The sequence below is a fragment of the Vidua chalybeata genome, chromosome 14 (genome assembly GCF_026979565.1).
Source record: "Vidua chalybeata isolate OUT-0048 chromosome 14, bVidCha1 merged haplotype, whole genome shotgun sequence".
Lineage (NCBI taxonomy): Eukaryota > Metazoa > Chordata > Aves > Passeriformes > Viduidae > Vidua > Vidua chalybeata.
Window position 1 is genome coordinate 11,711,953 of NC_071543.1, and position 22,503 is coordinate 11,734,455.

Genomic DNA, 22,503 nt, shown 5'->3' on the forward strand with positions numbered 1-22,503 from the left:
GGCACTTGTATGAGCACAACAGCATCCTGAACTCTCTGGCGGTGAACTCTTTAGGAGTGACTGAGCCACCTTGAGAGCACTCTGGGCAGGGGAAAGCTGCATGTTGGAAAGGAGTTGAGGAGCAGCCAGCAGGGCTCTGCCTCCCTGCAGTGCTACCACGCACTTGAACCGTATTAGGTAGAGAAATGAGGCCAAAGGAAGAGTCTGGCTTGGCAGGCAGTTAACAAGAAAGGCTTTTTTGTCTGTGCTGTGATCTGTGACCACTATCTGGGTGAGTACTGATGACTTTCATTTGCCCTGAGTATGCCCTTTCTCTGCCCTCCAGCCCTCACCCCACTGGGAATGGGGCCCTGAACCGCAGCTTCCGACAGGCCTGAGGGCCAGAAAACAACAGACTCAACCAAGTCCTGATTGACCAGGGCCAAAACACACTGAAAGGGCGTCTGACAACACTACAGGCTAAAGAAGATGAACTGCAGGCTCAGTAGCAGATGGGAAAGGTCAGAATGTGCTGCTGTGAAGTTTGGTGTAGTCAGTTTTTGTTTTGTTTTAGTCTTTTCAAAAACGATTTCTAACTAGAGCAAATACATTTAGACAAACAGGCTGGAGAACAATCAGATGAAGTGGATATCTTCAGGTGGGCAGGGCTTTATTAATCCTGCAGCACGTAATAATCTGACCACTGATATGACCTGGAATGTGGGCAGTTTTCTTTGAGGTCTGTGGAAAACAGAAGTCTAAAATCTGAAAGACAAATATTATATTGTCTTCAGAAAGGAAGCATCCAAGAAATTACTGGTTCATTGTCCAACTTTTATTCCTAAAGTGACTCTGCAACAATTTTTTTTTAATCCCTTCTTTGCATTTTTACCACCGTCAAGGACAGCTTGTGCCAAACTAGTCTAATTTCCCCTTTGATAAGCTTAACATATGAGGCAACATCCTCCTAATCAGCTTGAGGAAATAAAAGTTAAGCACAGAGATAGATATGCAGCTATCAAAAAAAAAAAACAAAAAGAAAAAAAAAAAAAAACAAAACAAAACAAAACAAAACAAAACCCACCCAACTCCTTAAGAGCACCTGACCACCCAGCAAGTGCAAATGCACTTGTCTGCCCTGCTGTTTTGCAGGAATCTGTCAGGGTAGCAGCTTTATTCAGCATTTGAAACCATCTGATCAACTAGAAGATGACTCTCTGTGGATTATACCCAAGGAGGAATGGTTAGAAGGATATTCAGGGACACAATTATGAGGATAAAAAATTGCAGCAGTTTTCCAAAGCAAAAGAAGTGACAAAAATGTGGTCCAATAAAATCATCAATGCAGTCCCCTTAGGCAGGAGAAAGGGATTTTACAGTGAGGAGGGGCTGACAGGGCAGCAATGTTACTGAAAAGACCAGAAGTCATAGAAAACTACGAACTGAGGTGCAGCTCCAGAGTAAGCTATTGCCACAGAAAGTAGCAGCTATGATTTCTGGATGAAGATGGGGAAGAGAGGACTGACAGCCAAAAAATGTAATTGTTCTGGTGGCTTGGGGGTAGCTTGTTCTGGTGGCTTGGGGGTGGTGCAGTCTGGCTTCAAGGGCAACACTCTAGAAGAGACCAATGGGGCAATAAATTATTTAGAAAACACAAGAGTTAAAGATTCGGGAGTTTTGGCTTTTTTCTCAAAGCAGAAAAGATCAGGAACAAACTTGCCATACCCTGAGTAGCTTTCCCTGTAGCTGATTTTGACATTTGGAGGACCAGGCAGTTTCACACCTTTTAGGAGTACCTTGCTGGCATTTTAGAAGTTTCCATACTGACATTTTGTGTGAAGAAAGGAAACTAGTGAGGCTAAAAGGCTTTGAAGTACAGGAGGGGAAAAAGGTTCCAACAGGCAAAACAAGCTAATTTTGGTGCTCTCTGCCATTAAAAAAAAAATCAGTTTTATTGCTACAACTAAGCAGGTGAAGAAGTGGCAATGACATAGCTAAATGTCTTAAATAGAGCTCAGTTGTGGTGTTTTGGAGCAGAGAACTTTGAGACAAATTGCTGATATCAATTTCAGTAGATCACTAGGACAGCATGCCTATTGCACAACTTATTTTTTTCCCTCCATGGAGCACATATTTAATTGGGTTTGGTTTGGTTTTTTTCTTTCAGCACAGAAGATGTAGGGGCAGCTCTACTTTTAAAGCATTAGCTTAACTCCTGGTTCAAGTTGCCCCTTATGTTTGATCTAGTTTTGTAAATTTTGCCCGAGATTCCAAGAAGTGACAGTGCCTGAGCTTAACAAAACATCTTTCTCACTGAAGCTTTTAATCTCATGCAGTTAGCCAGAATAAACTGCTATTTTATTTAGCTGTTTGAGCCAAATTAAATAGAGGGAAACTGATATAACAAGCTAAGAATCTGATTACTGAAAGTCCTGGTTAACCAGAAAGTTTTCTTTTTGTAGTTGCTTTGTGCAAGAGTCATCAAAATAATTGCATGATTTTAGCAAAAGCCAAAGAAGAAGCAGAGACTATTACTAGAATACACTGGCTGGTTTTCAGCTCTGTGGTGACAACAGCAATTGTCTTTCCCCACTGAATTATTATCTTCAGAAAACTAAGCAATAATCAGAGAATGGCCATAGAAGACGTCCTTCCGTGATAAACATCACAAGGTTTATAAACAAAGAGACAGGATTACATTAACCTAACCAGCATATTAGAAAAACAGATTGAAAAAACCAACCCCAAAAAACCCCCATAAGTCATCAACAAGCTTGCAGGCTCTTACATGTTTGAAACCTGAGACAGAGTTTCCGGACCCAAAAGAAAGTTTCTCTTCCCCGTGCCACCCACCCAAACCCACATCGCTTTTCTGTGGTAACAGTGTGGATTTAATAACATAATGTGATCTGAGCCTCCTGCTAGCACCTTGATTCAACAGCTTGCAGGAAGTTCATCCAAATAGAGATTTTAATTTGGTTTTGCATTTGGATTATCAGTATTATCTAGAAGCTATATTTCTACAGCTGGCAATGCAACCCATGGGGTGTGCTCCCCTAAAACATATTTTGCAAATATTGTTTAAAGTGGAAGTATTTGGGGATTATCTTGATGAACCTTCAGTAACCCAGCAGAACTGCTCCTCCCAGTCCCACCTTGCCTGTTCCTGGGCCTGTAGATCTCAGCTGCTGCCCGACCACGGCACTAGGGTGAGAAGGAGGGAGGGAGGTTTCTGCAACATCCTGACCATATCTGGACTTCCACCCCCTACTCACCTACATCCTGTTCTTGCCTGAGTGAGTGGAAAACCCTCCAAAACAATTCAGTTATTTGTTTTTAATTTAAAAAATCAAAGGAAATTCTGAGTATTTTACGTTCCAGATCAGAAATAAGTTTATTGAATACTTCCCAGTGAATGGAAATACCCAACCTGTGAATAGTTCTACCCAGCAAGCACTGAAACACTATGACTTACACTTCAACTTCAGTGTATTCCTCTAGAACTTCTTTCAATTGTGTCATATCATTCCTTAACCAAAAAAAAAAAAAAATAGAAATGAATTGTTCAATTTCTTAATGATGCCAAATGCAGATAGCTTAGATTATTTAACAGAATGTATTAAAATGGGAAAAGGTCACTTACGGGGAGTGATTAAAATCATTGTTAGTCATTATTACCACCAAAACTGTAGAATTGTGAAAGAGAGAAGGGAACTAAGAATTCTCTCTGAATCTTTCCAAGAAGCCATTACTAATGTGTTTATTTGGCACTTGAATAAATTTGGGTCTAAGTGACAAGTTGATGGCTTTCAGCAGTTTAGCAGCCTGGCATTTTCAATAACCTCAGCAGCTAACAAAGATGTAAAATATTGAAGATACATTGGGGAAAGCTGCAGCAATTTCAGTCAAACTCCAGTTTGATGGTTTATTAAGTCTCTATGGCATTAAAATAACTTGCCAATGTCAGAAAGTAGAATGGCCTTGAGTACAGAGGGTAAGAGCCCAAACCTCGTGCTCAGCTCCATCTCTGTTCCACTATCCCAGCCAAAAGCATGGCCACTGCAGTCCCTCCACAATGGGTGTGTGGGCTGAGCTCACTCTTAAAAGGGAAGAGGGCAAAGCAGCTCAGCTTTTCTTCTCTGGGTTCTGCATGCTTCAAACATGGTTTCTCATTAAAAATCCGTCTCTTTGGCCTCAGTTTAATCTCCTCAACCCAAGAACAAAATGTCATGCCATTACACTGAAAAGCATTCAATCATATTTATTCAGTCTTTGAACAAATTTACAGATCAAGTAACTGCAATGAAGAAAAAAAAATAAATTATAGCAAAATTTGGATAATCTCAAGCTAAAAAACCTCTTCCCTCAAAAAAACCATGTTAAAGGTGAAAAGTATATTCAGATACTTGCTTTACATGCTGAAACACAGGCTCAATAAATCAATCCATGAGGAAGTGTCAACTAGTGTTATTCAAAACCTTTCTATATAGTAACTTAAACCATCCTTAGCATTTAAATATTTCTTTTGGCCTAACACCTTCCATCCATTTTTTTCACTCCTATGGCTTTATGAATTTGTTTGGGGTTTTTTGTTGGTTTGTTTTTTTTTTTTTTGTTTTAAAGCAAATAAATTTTGGTTTTGTCATAGACACCAGCATAAAAGTCAAAAGAATTTAGGGGTAAGTACTGATTTTCCTAGATTGCTATGCTGAAAGCTACAAAACTTTTTATTACACTGTTATGCTTACCTATTTTGAAACTATACATTTCTGTCTAATGGTCTATGTTGAGCAACATTCCAGATGAGGTAGATTGAAGGAATATTTATCATTATAATGACATCAATGTTGCAAAGGGAATGAATTCAGCAAAGAATGTAATTACTCTTTTCCTCATGCTATTCCTTTATCTCTGGAATTTCAGAGAGTGCTACTGGCTGACTTTGTATAACCTGAGTTTCTCACTGAAATCCCTGAGGCTTTATTTTTATTTTGTCTCACTTATTAATTTTTATAATGTTGGGGTTTTTTTAGCCTGGAGGTAAAAGGCATAGGCTAACAGGGGGTCTGCTAGTTCTGCTACATTTCTCCTCCCCTTTCTACCACTATCAAAAGGAGGATAAGAGACGTGGAAAAAGCTGGTTTTGAGAGGCTCAGTGGAAAATGGGGAAAGAATTGGATGTATTGATAAAGGGGGAATACATAAGTGCATAAAATATAAACATTTTTAGCTAAAAAGCATGTGGCACTCATTCTACTTCTTGCAGAAAAATATGTTCTAAAAATACAGCATTTATTTTCACTTTTTTGACTGAATGGAGTTTGAAGACAGGGATGAACTTTTAAAGGTTAGTAGCTATAAAGTCTGCTCCTAGAAAGCCTATCAGGAGATCTCTTCAAGTGCCTATGTCCATGACTCACATGTCTACACCTCTCTGGAAGGAGCAGACATCCCTGAGCACTAACCATAAAGGGCTTCTATGGATCCATTCTCTCCATTCCATTATCTTCTTCCTCCAGCACAATCAAAGTACCTCTATAACCACCCTTGCAGCACAGGGCAGAAACTAATGCTGAGAATGCAGAGCAGAAAAATGTCACAGTTGTCCAGAAAACACCTGCTGAGCTTTGCTGGGTAAAGAACTCTCAAAACAAAACCATCAAAGAATGAACAAAACAACAACAAAAACACCTGTCAAACTGTTACAGTAAAATATAGAAGAAATCTTTTTTTAAAAGTCAAATCAGCACCTTGTTTTACATTGCTAAGTCCTAGACGGGAAGCTCAAATCAGAGTCTCATCACCATAGAAAGAATAAAACTTTCCCTCTTCCCCAGATCCATCAGTTTGGCAGAAAGGATGAGTCTTGAAGCCTTTGAATTAGTTGGGCTTCAGTGGTTTAGTATTTGCTAATCAGTTTGACCACAGCTCCTTAGACTCATGCATCCATCCTGATATTTTTGCTGGACAGGCTCAGGACAACTTAGCTGCTAAAAATCAGGTGTCTTCAGCCAATATGGCCAAAGTAGAATCACAGTCTGGTGAGACTCAATACAGTTATCTGCTACTGCACTGAACAAGTAAAAAAAAAATCTATTTCTCATTTTAAACAAAGTATAATTAACCCAAGAAGTCCTTGAAGGCAAGGCATCTGATGACAAGCAATTGACAGGGTAACAAAACTAAGCCTTTTTTATGAATATTCTGAACACCAGCTGGAAAGCAGAGGCTTTTCATACACATTTTCAAATAAAAAAAATACCCTCTTTGGTGGGCTTTGACCAAGCCCCAGCTGATGGGCAGAAGCACAAGAAGCTCAGTCCGTAAGTGCCCTCCAGAGAGTGCCCAGGCCAGGCACACAAAGGGTTATCCACAAGCAGTCCATGCCCTGCCATCCCACCTGGCAGCAGCTCCACGTGGTAGCACTCGTGACCCATCCTACCTACTGCAAACAGAGCCAAATACTTCAGAGAAGCCACAGTGCTTGCTCCAAAAATAACAAACCCTGACAGTCTGGTGTGAGGCACAAACACAAGTGCAAGTGGCAAGTAACGGGCAGAGCTGGCTGAAGCCAGGACAGGGAACCCACAATGCAGTCACATGGAATTACATATGTGCTCATCTTGACTGAGCTCAGATGAGCATTTCTGGCAGAGATGGAAGAACAGCCACTGTTAGTGATGCATCTTCTGTGCACCAGAGAAGGAGCCAGTGAGGTCAGAGCTGGCCAGTGCCTCACAGGCCTCTTCACATCTACAGTCACCTGAGGTACAGGAGCAGGAATCAGCTTCCTCCTCTTTCACTGATAAAGCAGAGTCTACCTGCTTTCTTTTTCAGGATTAGCGCTCTCTGAAGTTTCTGTTAAAATTAAAGAATGAATTTCTTCTTCTATAATTACCCTGTCAAAAGCATTCATGGGATCATCCTTTGCAGAGCTCTGAAAGAGAGAAACAACATTTTTAACAGTATTTCCTCATGGCGAGTGCTGCTTTTTCAACCCAGTAAGACAGACCCCTGTTCCACAACATATACCCTGTATCATGGTGGAAAGCCAAGGTAGCTGGGCAACAAACTGTGCTTTTCAGAGCCATGCCTTAGGCCTGGCTGACAGAAGAGGTGTCCTCTGGAGATAAGGAACTGAAGGTTGGTCCCCACCTTAAGGGTGCTTCCAACTACAGCCAACAAGTGAAGCTCAGGCAGGAGGATGGAGAACTGAGCATGTACACACTTTGTAGAGTTTTCACTGAGCACACAGAGAAAATTAATTGGGGCAGTAACAAAACACTTGTGAAAGCACAACAAAGTGTAACAACTACCACAGTTACAGTCCTTGTGGGCCAAGAGTCCCACCTGGGAGAACAATATTCATGTCAAGGTTTGAATTAAGACCTGTCAGTGTACTTCTCTTTTTATAAAGGGTTACTGAGAGAGATTTATTTAGAAATAAGTTTCTTTAATGGTATTATGTTTATTTTCCCTGAAATAAGGCACACTGCAAGTCTTTCATCAACCAATGCCTGAAACAGCTATACCTGGTTTCGTTCTTTTGCCAACAAGAAGTTCTATGTCTGATTTACTTCCTAGCTAAAAAAAACTATGATAAATGTGAGAGTGCTAAAAATGTTAGTTTCTGGAAGTCAAACACAAATAGCTTAATTCAACATAATAAATATGATTAAGTAGCAGAAAAAGACATGCACGTTCAGTAGAAGTCACTTAATGGAGTTGCAAAAACAAAAACAAAAATCCTCAAATCAAAACCCACACAGCAAAAGAAGCCTGACAATCAGAAAACTGTCACCCAAAAAACCCCAACTTGAAACAAATTTAAGGGACTAGCAGTCTGGACTAACAGAATAATGCAATTCTATTAATCTAACTGGAAAAGGAGATACAGTTGGTGGGGGGGGTGGTGGGAGAGGAAGTCTAAGGTTTGGGAAATTTTTTCTGAATAATTCCTAGTATTGTAAAATACTTAATCTTCATATGATATACTTACTTATACACAGTTATTTATAAGACAGACATAGGAATAACAAAACTGCAAGCCTAAAGATCCCAGTTCAATAGATTTGTTGACCCAACAGCTTCTTACTAACCTGGGAATCCTCATTCTGCTCTCCAAACATTCGCTTAAGAATTTCTCTAGGGTCCGGAATTGGTGGAAGAATTAATATCTTCAGCCTTCATGAAGTTAAAAAGAAAATATTTAGATGAAAGATATATAAATTTAAAAATCATTTAAAAACCACAAAGTCATTTAAAAATGTCAAAATCATGTTTGGGTGCAGTTGAGAAAATTTGTGGAGTCAACTTTGCCATCACTGGCCAGCCATCATTCTCTGTACAACTCTACCCATTTCTTATTTTTACTCCCCAAAACAGAAGGGGAACATTGACACAGACAGATTCTAAATAACTTTCATCTTGACAAAGACAGCAGCAAATGTAGGAAAATCAATATTTACCTTTTTAGATAAACTAGTAGAATTACTGTAGATACTGCTACTGTTAATGGAATGATAATTATTAGAACAAAATAGATTGTAGAGTCCTTCTTCTCACCTGGAAAACAGAAATTGTAGAAACTTAGGGATATTTTGAGAGACTTTTTAAGAATGACAACAAAATAATAAATTCTCCAATTTGTTCATAGACTCAGTGCTTTTTCAAATACACTAGCACTTTTGTAGGCAAGGACAGGCTCGTTTTCCAAAGATGGGATTATAATGTAGATGTGTTTGGCAAGGAAATGGAAACAAGCAAGAGTCAGGGCAGAAAAATTGGCTACACTGGACATTGCATATCTACACAAATGGCACCACTATCAACAGCAGCACAGGCTGGGACTGGTGGTGCTGCTGAAGGACTGGAGCCCTTCTGCCCTCATTTCACTCAAAATTAAATAGGTACATAAGGAGATGATCTTTGACTCCCTTTTATTTAGCCGACAGAAAGGTATTAAATGCCTCACAGATGAAGAGTAAAGTGCAACACAGTGCAGGGACAAGTCTCTCACCGATGCTCTTTTCCTCACTCCAGTCACTTTGGAGATCGCTGTTGTAACACTCCCGCTTTGGTTTTGCTCTCACTTTGAAGGTGTACTTGCTGTTAGCATCAATGCCAGCAATTGAGACAGAATTCATTTCAGACTAAGGCAAAAAAGAAGAGGTAATTTGCTTTGTTCAATTACCAACATATTCTCAGTCACTTCCAAGACTATTTACACTGTGCAGCTCATGTATTCTGAATGTTTTGATGGAAGACCTTTTTATGACTATGAAACCTCATTAAAAATAGAACATAGTGGCATTTAACAAGCACAGAGGGCCTAAATGCACATCCCAAAGCTAAAATTTAATCTCATTCACTGCTACATCAATCATGCAGCATTTGGCATCAATTATTAAACTAAGACAGCATTTGGAACAATGCCTTTTAATTTTTTTTTTCCTTCTGAGAAACATCTATGATTTACCCTGCCTTCCCTTCTTGTCAGGGCAGCATAACCAAGCATACCAAAGTGTTCTGTGTAGCCTCTACAAAGAAGAGCACACACTAGATAGGATCTAACTGCACTTATTTTTTATCCAAAATACCAGTTTCCTGGGGAATGTTGCTAGCATTTGAATTTGGGGTAGAATAAACAACTAAACATGCTCCACAGGAGAAGACTGCTACTCACTTTGAAATTCATCACGTTGTTTTTACCATTCTGACCAAACCGTACATTGTTTGGTTATGGACATAGAGCACGAGTCCATCCAGACACTGAACTCAATGCTTTTGATGTGCACACTAACATCAGTGTATCTGAGGGTGCACACCTCTTTCTTCTCCTCCATCCTCAGTCTTTATCCCCTTGCTTTTCTCTGTGAGATTCTCTGTTCTTGTGTGCACCAGCAGTGGATTTTTCTTTAGGGCAATCAGGTCACAGCATTCAAATCCAAAGCTGCCACATGACCACAGAGACCAACAACAAGAAAACCCAACACCAGAACACCAAAGCTCATATGCCTGAGAAGCAGACGGGCACCATTTCCTGACAGTTTAGTAAATCCCTCTTTATCAGACTGTTCTCAGACACTAACAATTTTGCCTTAACAAATGATGGGAAGGATTCACAAGACTTGCATGAATTTTGATGCACAGCTTTTACTAACATAAACCTACAGTATGAGAGAAAAATCCTACATTCACACAGCACTTCCAGCTCTGGCACCCGACCCAGTCACATGCAACTGCTCATTTTCAACAGCAAATATTACAAAAGATTCACAGAAAAAGAAAAAATTAGCAATGAAAGCTTACTGCAATGATCTGACCAATGTCCATGTTGCAATCACCATTGCAACATTTAACTTCATAGTGTAAACAACTTTTTGGAAAAGTTTCTGATTCACTCCATTTTACATCAATTCTATCATTAGTCTTTGTCAATGTCAATTGTCTTGGTGTGGCAGGTTTTACTGAAATGCAAAACGGAATAATTAGTTCAAAAGTCTATTTCACCACTTAGAAAAATTGTTCAGTTCTGTATTGCAGATTATTATACTTACACCAGATTAAGAAGAGAAAGAGGAAGAAGATAGCACCAGTAAGTCAAAAAAAGAGTAAATCCAGCTAAAGAATAAGAATAGAAGTTAATAGAAAATCACCCCTCCCCTTCCCCCCAGATACTCACCCCACAGAAGACAAACTCTTGTCTATATAATTTCAAATCAAAGGTCAGTAGAAGAAAGGAGTATCTAATCTTACTGCCTCATCCATACTTTATGAGGTGAAGTTTCTCAAACACAACAATGTACTACCAAATTTCTTATTTTAATTATATTTTTATGATGTGGTGTTAAACTTACCAAGGGTAGTAGGATTTTTACTTGCACACACAGGCCTAACTTCTTCAGAATCATCTCTAATCAAAATACTTATTGTAGGATAAGTACTGGTGACTTTTGGGAAGGTAAGATTGAAAATGCATTCAAAGATTCCTTGGTCTACAGAGGAGTTGCTACACTTCTTAGGGTTTTCCAAGCCATCAAACCTGAATAGTAGAGAAATAAATTATTCTTGTAAATTTCAGAAGAAAAGGACAGCAAGGGGAAGGCTTGTTTATAAATGTGTGTTACAAATTCTAAAGACTGATATTGCATTAAGGCTATGCTATAGCATATAAAAAAGTAAAGCTAAGCAAAGCAAGCAGCCTCTAATTTATCTCAAGCTTTAGAAAGAGTATTGTTTTTGTGAAGAGCGCAAGGAGCAGAAAAAGAGGCAGGCTTGCTTTTTATCAAAGACATCAACTGCTGTCAACTTGGGTTCATATTTTCCACATGGGAGAACAATTCCACGGAGCAAAGAATATTTGGAAAATATACTAATTTGAACCACTTCTTGTCAGCAGAATTTCACCTCTGTGATAGAATGAGCTGATCAATCTTCTTTATCTCTGCCTCAAGTATCGTAGCTCTTGAGACAGTTGAGTTCTACCTAGTTACCTGATTTGCTTTTCAAAATGTCAGTATTCCCTTACAATAATAGAGAAGTTAGGAAGACAAACATCTTCCTTGCTTCTCTATGTGGCCCAAGTCTCAATGAAAATACATCAGTAGCCTTTCCTCCCAGGAAAAACAAAAGCAAAAACCCCACCTTACTGGCATTGTGGAAAATGTATCTTTCAGTCTAAAATTGAAGTGTTTTCTGGCTTTTAAATCTAAAAATTATTATTCTTTCAAAGCAGCATGAATTAAAACACTTGGAAGTCACTGCAGCTACATTTTCCATTAAAATTAAGGGCAGGTTGAAAATATATAGCTCAAATCTAAAGCATTATTCCAGTAAGTATCCCTATACCCAGAAATTCAGATCATCAACTCTGCATTGGTCCTGTTCTTATAACAAAGAAAAAGTTTGAGCAGCAGTCTAGACAGGGAACAAACAGTCCCCCCACATTTAATGAAAGCAGCAAGTTTTGTGCTGTTTGCTGCCCAAATGCCCTGAACTGAACAGCTGGCCTACGAGACTGCCACTGGAGAAGAAGAGCAAAAACTTTATGCAGTTAACATAAATAAGACAGACAACTGATTTAAAACTACGACATGGAACTTTCAAAAAGAAAACTCCACTATTTCTACAGAAGCTAATGCAATCTGGCATTTCACAAGCCCCATCAAGGTGCAGAAGTATGCATAGATCAGCATGTACAGCCATCAATGCCAAGAGCTGGCTCACACCAGTCTGTTCCTTTGGAACAAAACACCATTTATGGCTGTCTACTGGCCAGCAGGGATGATGATGATAAAAAGATGTTCTTCATAGCTTTAAAGGTGAATCAGTTATTTACAACATCAAAGATGCACACAGAAGTACTGCTAAGAGTTATTAATGCTTTCATACCATTTCCCAATGGCTTATGAACTGACACATACATTATGAGTAATCCTAACTTAAAACATCCCAGTTTGTTGGACTGCAAAGAAAGCAACTAATACATTAGTCTAGCTTAGTTCTTAATTATTTCCTCTTTGAATCAAGTGCCCAAATAGAAAAATATAGAAAGCAACAGTAGCTGTGTTAATATGGGCTACAGAAGCAGACACAAAACAGTTATATCAGCTTCCCAAAAAGTCTTGGCCATAGCAGCTTCTGACCCGTTCAGTGGTGAAGTTTTCTGTTGGACAGGACTGAGGAGTAACTTGGACACAATGCCCTGGGAACTTTAAAAGCAACAGGAAGCAGACAAGTGGAATGTGTCATGTAAAACTAAAGATTAGTCCTGGAGCACTTTAGAGCTGGGAATACAAATCTCCCACAAACCAGTAGAACAAAGTGTAGTTGGTGTCACTGCTTGCGTTCTCCCCACGACGCCAGGTACAAGCCATGTACTCCAAATTGTGCCAAACACAGCCCAAGTCAACAGCAGCAGTACCCGGAATACCTGCAAGGCAAGTTGGAAATGTTCTCTAAGATTTATTTTGTCCAAGTTTTCTCTGCTGTTTCCAGAGGTAAAATATTTCATTTTACATAACTGAAACTGGAAAGCAGAAATGGGTTGGTTACCACTCAGACTACACTGCCTGTTCAGCACAACAAACAAATTCCAGCTGTTTAGAGCTTGCGATGGCTGAAATCTCAGCAGAGTAACTTTTAGAGGCAAACCAATCATAAAAGCAAATCCCAGAGTTCACCATGGCTGAATTGCTACTTAGAGTTACCAGATGCTAAAGACAAGGTATTGAGTCAGGAAAATATTTATTTCTATTAATCTACAGGTACTTTAAAAATAAGTCAAAATAGCTGGTAATTACAGAGAAAACTATAACAAAGATAAATGCTTTTACAGCCATGATGTCAACCATAATTAAAGACTGACTATTTTTAGCTTCTCCAGATACAATATTAGTTGATTTGTATTTATAATACAGAAATACCTCTGAGTATTAAATACTGACAAAAGCAACACTAGGTAAGTTGACTTTTTAATGGAGACCCATATACTTTTAGACATTAAAATTTAACATTTAGAAACTCAAGTCACATCAATACAAATGAGTACTTAGCAATTGTGAATAGGTCAATGGATTGTCTAGGCAGAGGAATTATGGAATAAAGTCTTTCATATTCAATCTTGCATTTCTGTGTGAGTTCTTTACACTGTATTACCATATTACATTGTATTGGAAACCTTTTCCTTGTAACAAGTAGCAACATCTCCATGAACTAAAAACTAAATCCGTATTAAATGCAGATCTACTTTGAAAGTCCGAGCTTGCATTCTCCCTGAAGCAGCAACTAAGAGTATAGGGAAGTGAAACAGGTTTTCCTATTCCAATAAATATATAAAAATATTTCATCTGCAATCACACTTTTAAAAGCCCCAGCCTGTTTAGTACATACTGTCCTAATGATCTCCCTCCCTGATTATCCAGAACCCTTCTGGCAGACACACACACAAGCTTGATAAGGTCTCCGATTCTCCCAACCACATGTGGTTTTCATCCACATCAAGTCATGCTCCTGGGTTAAGACAGACTTTTAGGCAAGAGGCTCATTTTCTTGCTGTACATCCTAACTTCAAGCACTCAGCAAAATACATTACTCCTCAAAGTTTGCTTCCTAACAATTTTGCTGTGGACCCCTTACTTCTGCATGCCAAGAAACAAAAAATACTTTTTCTCTATTCATTTTGCTATGATTTGTAGACCCCACTCATCTCTTGAAAAAGACAGAACCCTATTACAATTATTTAAGTAATTGATTCAACAAGTTATTAAATTTACTACATTCCTCCCTCCTACGTGGACAATTGTAGGGTTATTTTATGGGCTTCTGTTTATACAGAAAAATCATACAAAATAAACTGTCTTAGATGTTAGTCATGAGGACAGCAGGCTTAATGCCCTTAATGGAGGGCAGCAGGCATATCTCTTATGCCACAACCACCAAAACCAAAGCAGCTTGTACTCCACTCCTGGGTTTAGATGGGGAGAAGAAAACCAAAACATTTGTCATACCGTCTCAGACACATGGGAATTCCTGCCAGTGTAAGGATATATTACAGCCCTTCAGAAAGACTGCAGCTCAAAGCAGGCAGAAGATAAATAACAGGAACCACACTGATGTTCTGGAAGAGCACTTCAATTTTACAAGCTTGTGCAGAAGACTTTGAGCATCAGAAGATCCTAGTTGTGTTTAAAGGTGGTATAATCACTCTGTTTAAGCTCTATCAATAAAACCAGCCCTCGTGTCTGGTATTTCTCTATGATGTATTTTATGATTTCTTGTTAACAGAGCAGAGAAAGAGCCATGTCTCCTCAGGCCAAGAGGGGTCTGGCCACTGCTGGCATTACCTTTTGGCAGAAGGGAGGTCTCCACCCAGGGGCTGGGCTCACTGGTGTTGTCATTCTTGCATTCACTTCTCACTCTGAGGCGCATTTCCTCATTCAAGTGTGCATCCGTCACACGGAAGCGGCTCTTACTCCATTCCTGGGTTTAGATGGGGAGAAGAAAACCAAAACATTTGTCATACCATCTCAGACACATGGGAATTCCTGTCAGTGTAAGGATACATTACAGCCCTTCAGAAAGACTACAGCTCAAAGCCAAAGGAAACCAGTGTCTGACTGTGTGGGAAGCCTCAGCATCACTTGGCTTTGCTTTTTCTTTCTCAGGTGCAGTCAGAACTCACAAAGAGAACTACTCCTACCCCTGTGACCTACAGACATAAGCAAAGGCTGCATGGAGATCAAGAAATAAGTATAAAAAGGGGGAAAATGATAATAGAAAAAGTCTCCATGAATAATGCAAAATAAGCATGTTTATACTACAGCGGTATAAACAGGCACTTACAGATCTGACCTTCTCCTTTCTGTGTGTGTGCACATGAGGGCAAGACCAACAGAATGAAGAACATTTGAAGACACAACCAAAAAGCAGCGAGATGAGTTTGGATGATTTAAGGAGCACCCTTGGATGATTTAAGGAGCAAAAGAAAAACCTACCAAAACAAACCCATGAATGGCTATTAAAAGCAGTGACACCACATCAAGCCCAAGTATCTCATGATCTTCCATTCTGAGTATGTTTGTATGAGAAAAAGGCTCACCCTTTTATCACACACTTTCTTGAGCATCTTTTGTTAGCCTACGAGAATGCCTTTTAGTTAACTGGAAACTGGGTACAAAACAAATATCTTTGTTATGGCCAAAGAATGCTGTAACCACTCATATATAAAAATAGTAAGTATTGGCACTAATGAGAGGGTAAAGAAATCAAACAAATGTACAGATTAGGTTTGTCTGGGTTTCAAAGACAGGTGTCTGGCAAGGAAGGTGGGAACCTCCATTGGAATAGAAAATGTGGGCCCCCTTCCCACCAAATTATTGTAACTCCAAAGTAACGCGACTTTCAGGCAAAGACATGAGAAGAAGAACAACAGTTCTTTACTAGAATATATATGTACGCTCTAGGATGTGTCTGTACATTATATGTACACTCTAGGATGTGTCTGTACACTGTATGCACACTCTAGGATGTGTCTGTACATTACATGTACATTCCAGGATGTGTCTGTACACTGTATGCACACTCCAGGGTGTTTCTGTACACTGTATGCACACTCCAGGGTGTGTCTGTACACTATATGCACACTCTAGGGTGTGTCTGTACACTGTATGTACACTCCAGGCTGTGTCTGTACATTATATGTACACTCTAGGATGTGTCTGTACACTGTGTGCACACTCCAGGCTGTGTCTGTACACTGTGTGCACACTCCAGGGTGTGTCTGTACACTATATGCACACTCTAGGATGTGTCTGTACACTGTATGTACACTCCAGGCTGTGTCTGTACATTATATGCACACTCCAGGCTGTGTCTGTACATTACATGTACACTCTAGGATGTGTCTGTACATTATATGCACACTCCAGGGTGTGTCTGTACACTATATGCACACTCTAGGGTGTGTCTGTACACTGTGTGCACACTCCAGGCTGTGTCTGTACATTACATGTACGCTCTAGGATGTGTCTGTACACTGTGTGCACACTCCAGGCTGTGTCTGTACATTACATGCACACTCCAGGCTGTGTCTGTACATTACATGTACACTCTAGGATGTGTCTGTACATTACATGCACACTCCAGGCTGTGTCTGTACATTACATGTACACTCCAGGGTGTGTCTGTACATTACATGTACACTCTAGGATGTGTCTGTACACTGTATGTACACTCCAGGGTGTGTCTGTACATTACATGTACACTCCAGGCTGTGTCTGTACATTACATGTACACTCCAGGATGTGTCTGTACACTGTGTGCACACTCCAAGCTGTGTCTGTACATTACACGTCCGTGTAAATCAAGGCGAGCAGCAGCGCCGACAGCCCCCGCGAGCAGAGCACAAACCCAGCCCCAGCTCCCCTTGGCTGCAGTTCCGGGCACGGCCAGCAGGGGCGCTGCTGGCTCCCGGCCGGGCGGGCTGCGATGGTTCCCCCGCGCCTGCAGGGGGCGCTGTGGCGCGAGCTCGGCCGCGTCTCCCTCACGCGGTGATGGCGGCCGGGCCGGCGGGAGAGAGAGAAGCGGCTTCCTTTGCAAAGGCCAGGGACAGCCGGTGTCGGGGCCCCTCTGGATAGCGAAAGGAGCTGCAGCAGGAACCTTGGGAGAAGCAAGCTGGAATGGCAGAGGCGAGCAAAATGCCGCAGTAATAAACGAAATGTAGCAGAAACTCCGCAGCCGTAGCAGGAGCCGCGGGGTGTCCTGTCGGGCAGGGTGAGCGGTTACAGTGCAGTGAAACACCCGGAGCAGTGGCACAGGAACAGGGGCTGGGCAGCACAGCCCGGTTCCTGAACACGGCCGGGAGAGGCTCCCTCAGAGGGGGAAGGGCCTCGGGGTCCTGGGCGTTCCCTGAGGCACCTGAGTGGATGCTGAGGGTCCCTTCCGGTGAGATCGGGTGTTAATAAGGTCCCAGTTCAATGGCTGCTCCCACAAGCAGAGCTTCACTCATGGTAGGAGAAAACAGAGGGAGATGGAACTCCCCAGTGGTGGCAAATTCCTCCCACAGCGACTGCACCCTGCGACCCCAGGAGCGAGAGAGAGCTCAGAACTGAGCCCAGCCCCTCATCCCTGAACCAAAATGCCAAAGCATCTCTGCCCTTCCCAAAAGAAAACCTCCCCGCTAAGGGGCTGCAGCCAGCTGTACCCCTTCATCCCACCTTGGCCACTTCTTTTGTCTCTTTTAAGTACTGGTCATTATCATCTCTAGTAACAAATGGGAGAAAATTTCCTTAAAAAAAAAAAGAAAAAATCCCAACCTCCAAAAGATTCTGTGAGCAAAAAGATGCAGCAAGATGTACAGACTGTTTCATCCTGTTCTGTGAGACTGCTCAGAACTGACCCTCAGTTCTTTCATTGCTGATGACCTTAATATCTATTAGACCCTTCCACAAACTTATTCAGCTTTTTATCCAAGGGAACTTTATGCTTGTTGTTTTGTTAATGAATCAATCAAAATAGATAAACAGGTCCAATGAAGATTATTAGAGATCATTAGTGTCAAAATGAAACATCACCCTTTTAGTAGTGACATTAAATCAGCTCAGCTGTGACCAGAGTCACAGAGTCATAAAACACTTTGGGCTGGAAAGGAGCTTAAAGATCATCTGGGTCCAACCCCCTCGCCATGGGCTCCTGAACAGGTTGCTCAAGGCTCCATCCAAACTGGGCAAACCACATCCCTACTCATGTCCAGGATGTCCTGGAGCTGTGAGAAAAAAATGCATTGGTTAGCATGAAGAGGCCAATGTAAGCATCAGGCTGGAAGAGTGTAACAGGGCTCAACAACAAAGGACTGCTTCAAGAGGCATCATATCAATTGTAACCATATCTGAAATAGCAGCACTGCCTCTCCCACAGCTGGCATCTACCAAAGGCTTCAAATTCCCAGAGTTTGGAATAACGGATTTATTTTCTTACTGGCAATAAATTGTAAAAATACTTGTCCTGCAGCCCATAGCAATGGGCACCATGGCAATGCCCTGACCAAACAGCAGCTAATCCACAGCAAGGAGCACATCTGAGCTGCAAACCATCTAACACAGAAAATGAAAGCCCAAAACAAATAAGTTATACGACTTCTGTTCCAGGCAACAAACATGCACCATATTGTCTTCAAAACACAACCCTACCATGAATAATTGTAATTGCAGAGAGGGTAAATGGAGGAATTTTAATTCTTGGCATTACCTCCAAAAGATGCAATGCTGTCAAATCACAGCTAAATCTGCATGTCTCTTTAAACTGAATTCAAAGTAAAGGAGAAAATGGGAAAATGCCTTTGCAAATTCCCATTCAACTCTTAAGGATGTATACTGACCTGTATCTATTTTTTTCTAGAAAGCTGCATAAGCAAAGACTGAAATGAGACTTTTCCCATTATTATTACAGTACTTCTGTGTTACCATCAGCACTCAGTTATCAGACAGCAACAGATATGCTGTTATGATTCATTTTTGAGGTTTTGATCCCGTGATAAGAATGAAATGCTATATTAAAATTGTATTTATATATGTGTATATGCTCTCCCACACAGAGTTTTATAACACTAAGACATTTACTGGAACACAGAATTCAAAGAGGTGATGTACTTACTCTTCTGTCCTCGGGAATCCCATTAATGACGATGTCACTGGAATACTCCAGGTTGCAGCTACTGCTGATGTCCTCTGGGGGGTTCCATGTCCAGTTCAGAGTACAGATATGGATAAATGAATAGTTCAAGTTGGATGGAGACGGAAGAATTTTTGATCCTGGAAGAAAGGAGTTACCAGTGTAACAATCCTGTTGGCCCACACTTTACCATTAGTAATACTGGCAGATCTTTAACCTTGACAGAAAAGAACACAAATAACTTCTCAGCTTTGTCAGCTCATGTTTTCTATCAGATAAGGTACTGCCCACTAAAGTGTTTCTATTATTCTTGTTACCTCAACATAAATAATTTAAATATGCACAAATTAACTGAAAAGTAATTTTTTAAGAAATTGTAGCCTGCAACAACGTAGTGGTTGTGGTAATTGAGCTTTTGCATGTTGCGGGAAAATGAATCACATGCTGAAACTTTAGTAAAAACAGTATACACATTTTGTGCAGCAATTAATACCGTGTTCTCCCCAGAAGTTATCCATCAGCACAGTTTTAAAGAGAAATCCTTAAAAAGACAAGTGATGACATCTTGCAAGCAACAGCTGTATGTTAGAAGCACAATTTAAGCAAAGATTGCAAGCAAAGCAAAGATTGCAAATGCAAGAATGTTAAAAAACAACAAGGAAACCACAGAGCTTTCTCAATTACCTATTAAAAATGTAATGCTATGTCCTGACACAGTGAGCAAAACCAGCGTGGGACAAGTAGTAATTTACTGCTGCCACACTTCAGTGGTACATTTTTTACCCCCGCAAAAGCCAGTGAGAAGCAGAGCAGGGCCATGACTCAGAGATGGTTGCAGTGATAAATCCATTTGTGCATTGACCCTTCCTTATCTTGTGCACTGAGTCAGTGCCTACTCAAGACCCATCACAAAGCTTGAGGATCATATTAGAAAACAAAGAAGGGAAATACAACAGGAAATTACAAACTTCCAGGAAAAAGTAAAGTATGTGTCAGACATCAATTCTAGAAAACATCACCAATTGGGAATTCCCTAAGAACATAAAAGTGAATTTTGTTTTTCTAAAGAGCTACTCTAATATGTACTATGAGGAGATGTTGAACCAGAAGCCCAATGAGACTTTCTCAGGGTAACTCCAGGTATCATCACTGAGCCACCACCACTTGTTAGTCTGTGGACAGAATATTCCCTTGTTACTCAATAGTTTCACAAACAGCTCAAATAAACATCAGCTCGTGCTGCAGGTGTTGCTGTCCCAGAGAACCAAGCTCAATCTGTCCCAACATTCAAGAGAGCTCACAGGAAAAGGGCAGAATAATTCCATCAATATCAGTTTTCCCATCCAGGTCATAGAGCAGCCCTGTTTCCTTCTGCTAGCACAAGGAAGAGGGAAGACAGAGAAGCAAAAGAGCTTCCTTGAGCAACAATTCTGCTCAAAGCATCCATGACACCATTATCTTACATTTCCTGAAAGCCAGAGTAGTTAAATCTTAAAGGGAATTCATCAAACTTCTGGAGCTCTCTCAGACCTTTGCATAGTTCAAGGACAGGCAATGGTAGGGATCAGGAACCATTATAATCCATGTGTTTCAACAGACAATGGATGCTTGCACAGATAATGAGAATAATTACAAAGATTCACTGATTTAGTTTGAATACTTAATATTTTGGGGATTTTTGTTTGAGCAGAAAAGAGACATTTTTATTCTTCAAAAATACAGTCTCCAGTGAGAAAACTGAACATAGCAAGAACATCTTTGCCTATTACCTCTTCCATTAACAAAAACATAGGACAGGCTTTAGGAACAGCCTTGGGACATTAAGTTTGCAAATACTGAGTCCTTTTGATCATATTAGGAAAAAAAAAAGTTTTTTAACAAGAATACACTGCTCCAAGCATTCCATCTTGTCATGATTTTACCTGCAATAGCCACAAACCATTAAAAAATGTCATCCCTGATTTCTACTCTGAAGTTTTAAACATTTTCTTCTAAAATGTTTGATTAGAAGCCATTGCACTTAAGTTTGTGGATTACTAGCCACACCAAGAAGTGCTAATACCTACAGTTCATAAACTAATCAGTAAATTGCATTAGCATAAAAAGTTTAAATCTAGTAGGTTTTCGAATAATCTACAGAATTCTGAAGCTTGTGTTTTAATGTTTTTTATTCAGCTTTTATTCATAGATTAAGCCAATCTCATACTTTTGTCTGTGTAAAATATAGAGTCTTATGCTCTCGTTATTAAAATTTCTGTAGCAATTTTGCAGAACAACTCAATAACCAACTAGAAAATGTAGGCAAGCTGTTATTTCACTCTTAAAATGCAAAACCACGGTGGTGCTTCTAAGAAAAGAAGAACAGCAGTAGCCAGCAGAGATTATGTGAGGCATAGAAAACATTATTTCTAAAAGCCCTAACGAGGAAACATCAGCAAATCCTTTGCATCAAGTACCACTTGAGTGTTGTAAAGTAGCAAAAAACTCATCATATTTTTATTTTGTCGTCCCGAATTTTCTGAAAGTTGATTTCATAATGATAAACCGAATTGCAGACAGTTGCAAAATAACAATTCGTTAATGTCTGCAGCTGAGTTTTTGGATAACATAAGCAGAGAAAAAAAGCTTCAAACCCAGGTCCTTATGAAGCCCTCACAGACGCGCAGGCATCTTTACTTAAACTAAACATTCGTGCTCCCAAAATGGGGAATACTAAAGGAAGAGCGAAGGCACAGGGCGAGGGAGGCTCTGCACGCCCGCGCCCGGCGGAGCCGCTCCCGCACCGCCGCAAGACACGGGCAACGGGAGGAGGGCGAGGGGTTCTGCTTGGGGTTTTAAGGCAGAAACTGTCCCAGGAAACGAAGATGGAGCTTAAAACACTTCTGCCGGCCCTGCCAAGAGCTGCCATACTGAAAGAAGAAAGCAGATTTTCAGCATCCCCGCTCCCGGTAAGCGGCAGGGCAGGGCGCGCAGCCGGCGCTGCCTCGCACACGGCTGACGAGCTTCGGGCGATTTCTACTACAAAATGAAAACATTTCCCTTACATCCATGCCCGCATTTCCCTTGCATCCATGCCCGCATTTCCCTTGCATCCATGCCCCCGTGTGCGCGGAGCCACGGCCGAGCCGCCCGACCCGCGCACGAGGAGAGCCCGGAGCGGCCGCTCCGGCGCCGGCACCGCGCCTGCGGACACGGAGCGCGGCCGGCAGCCGGTCCCGAGCTCCGCCGCCCCGTCCCCGCCGCCCCTTCCCGCTCCTACCTGCCGCCATCCCCGCGGCCACCACCCAGCAGACGGCGAGGAGGAGCGGGCAGGGCAGCGGAGCTGTTGCGGACACAGCCATGGCTCGGCCGCCC

At 41.0% G+C, this 22,503-nt stretch overlaps 1 protein-coding gene across 1 annotated transcript; it reads right to left on the bottom strand.

Annotated features, from left to right (window-relative positions):
• Positions 1 to 4,225: 4,225 nt before the first annotated feature.
• On the bottom strand, positions 4,226 to 22,500 carry IL13RA1 (interleukin 13 receptor subunit alpha 1). The gene is made up of 10 exons (XM_053955888.1): positions 22,409 to 22,500; positions 19,132 to 19,289; positions 14,826 to 14,961; positions 12,793 to 12,913; positions 10,839 to 11,023; positions 10,291 to 10,448; positions 8,999 to 9,131; positions 8,448 to 8,544; positions 8,079 to 8,163; positions 4,226 to 6,916 (listed from the first exon to the last, which is right to left on the bottom strand). The coding sequence occupies exons 1-10, from the start codon at positions 22,488 to 22,490 to the stop codon at positions 6,797 to 6,799; spliced, it is 1,275 nt and encodes a 424-aa protein (XP_053811863.1). The 5' UTR covers positions 22,491 to 22,500; the 3' UTR covers positions 4,226 to 6,796.
• Positions 22,501 to 22,503: the final 3 nt, after the last annotated feature.

What these genes read in the sequence shown, in the direction of transcription:
- IL13RA1 (XM_053955888.1), bottom strand. Translation starts at nt 22,490, where the DNA reads ATGGCTGTGTCCGCAACAGCTCCGCTGCCCTGCCCGCTCCTCCTCGCC. An exon ending in GGCCGCGGGGATGGCGGCAG is followed by an intron (nt 19,290 to 22,408) that starts GTAGGAGCGGGA and finishes CCTTTCTTCCAG; the next exon opens with GATCAAAAATTCTTCCGTCT. An exon ending in GGATTCCCGAGGACAGAAGA is followed by an intron (nt 14,962 to 19,131) that starts GTAAGTACATCA and finishes ATCTAAACCCAG; the next exon opens with GAATGGAGTAAGAGCCGCTT.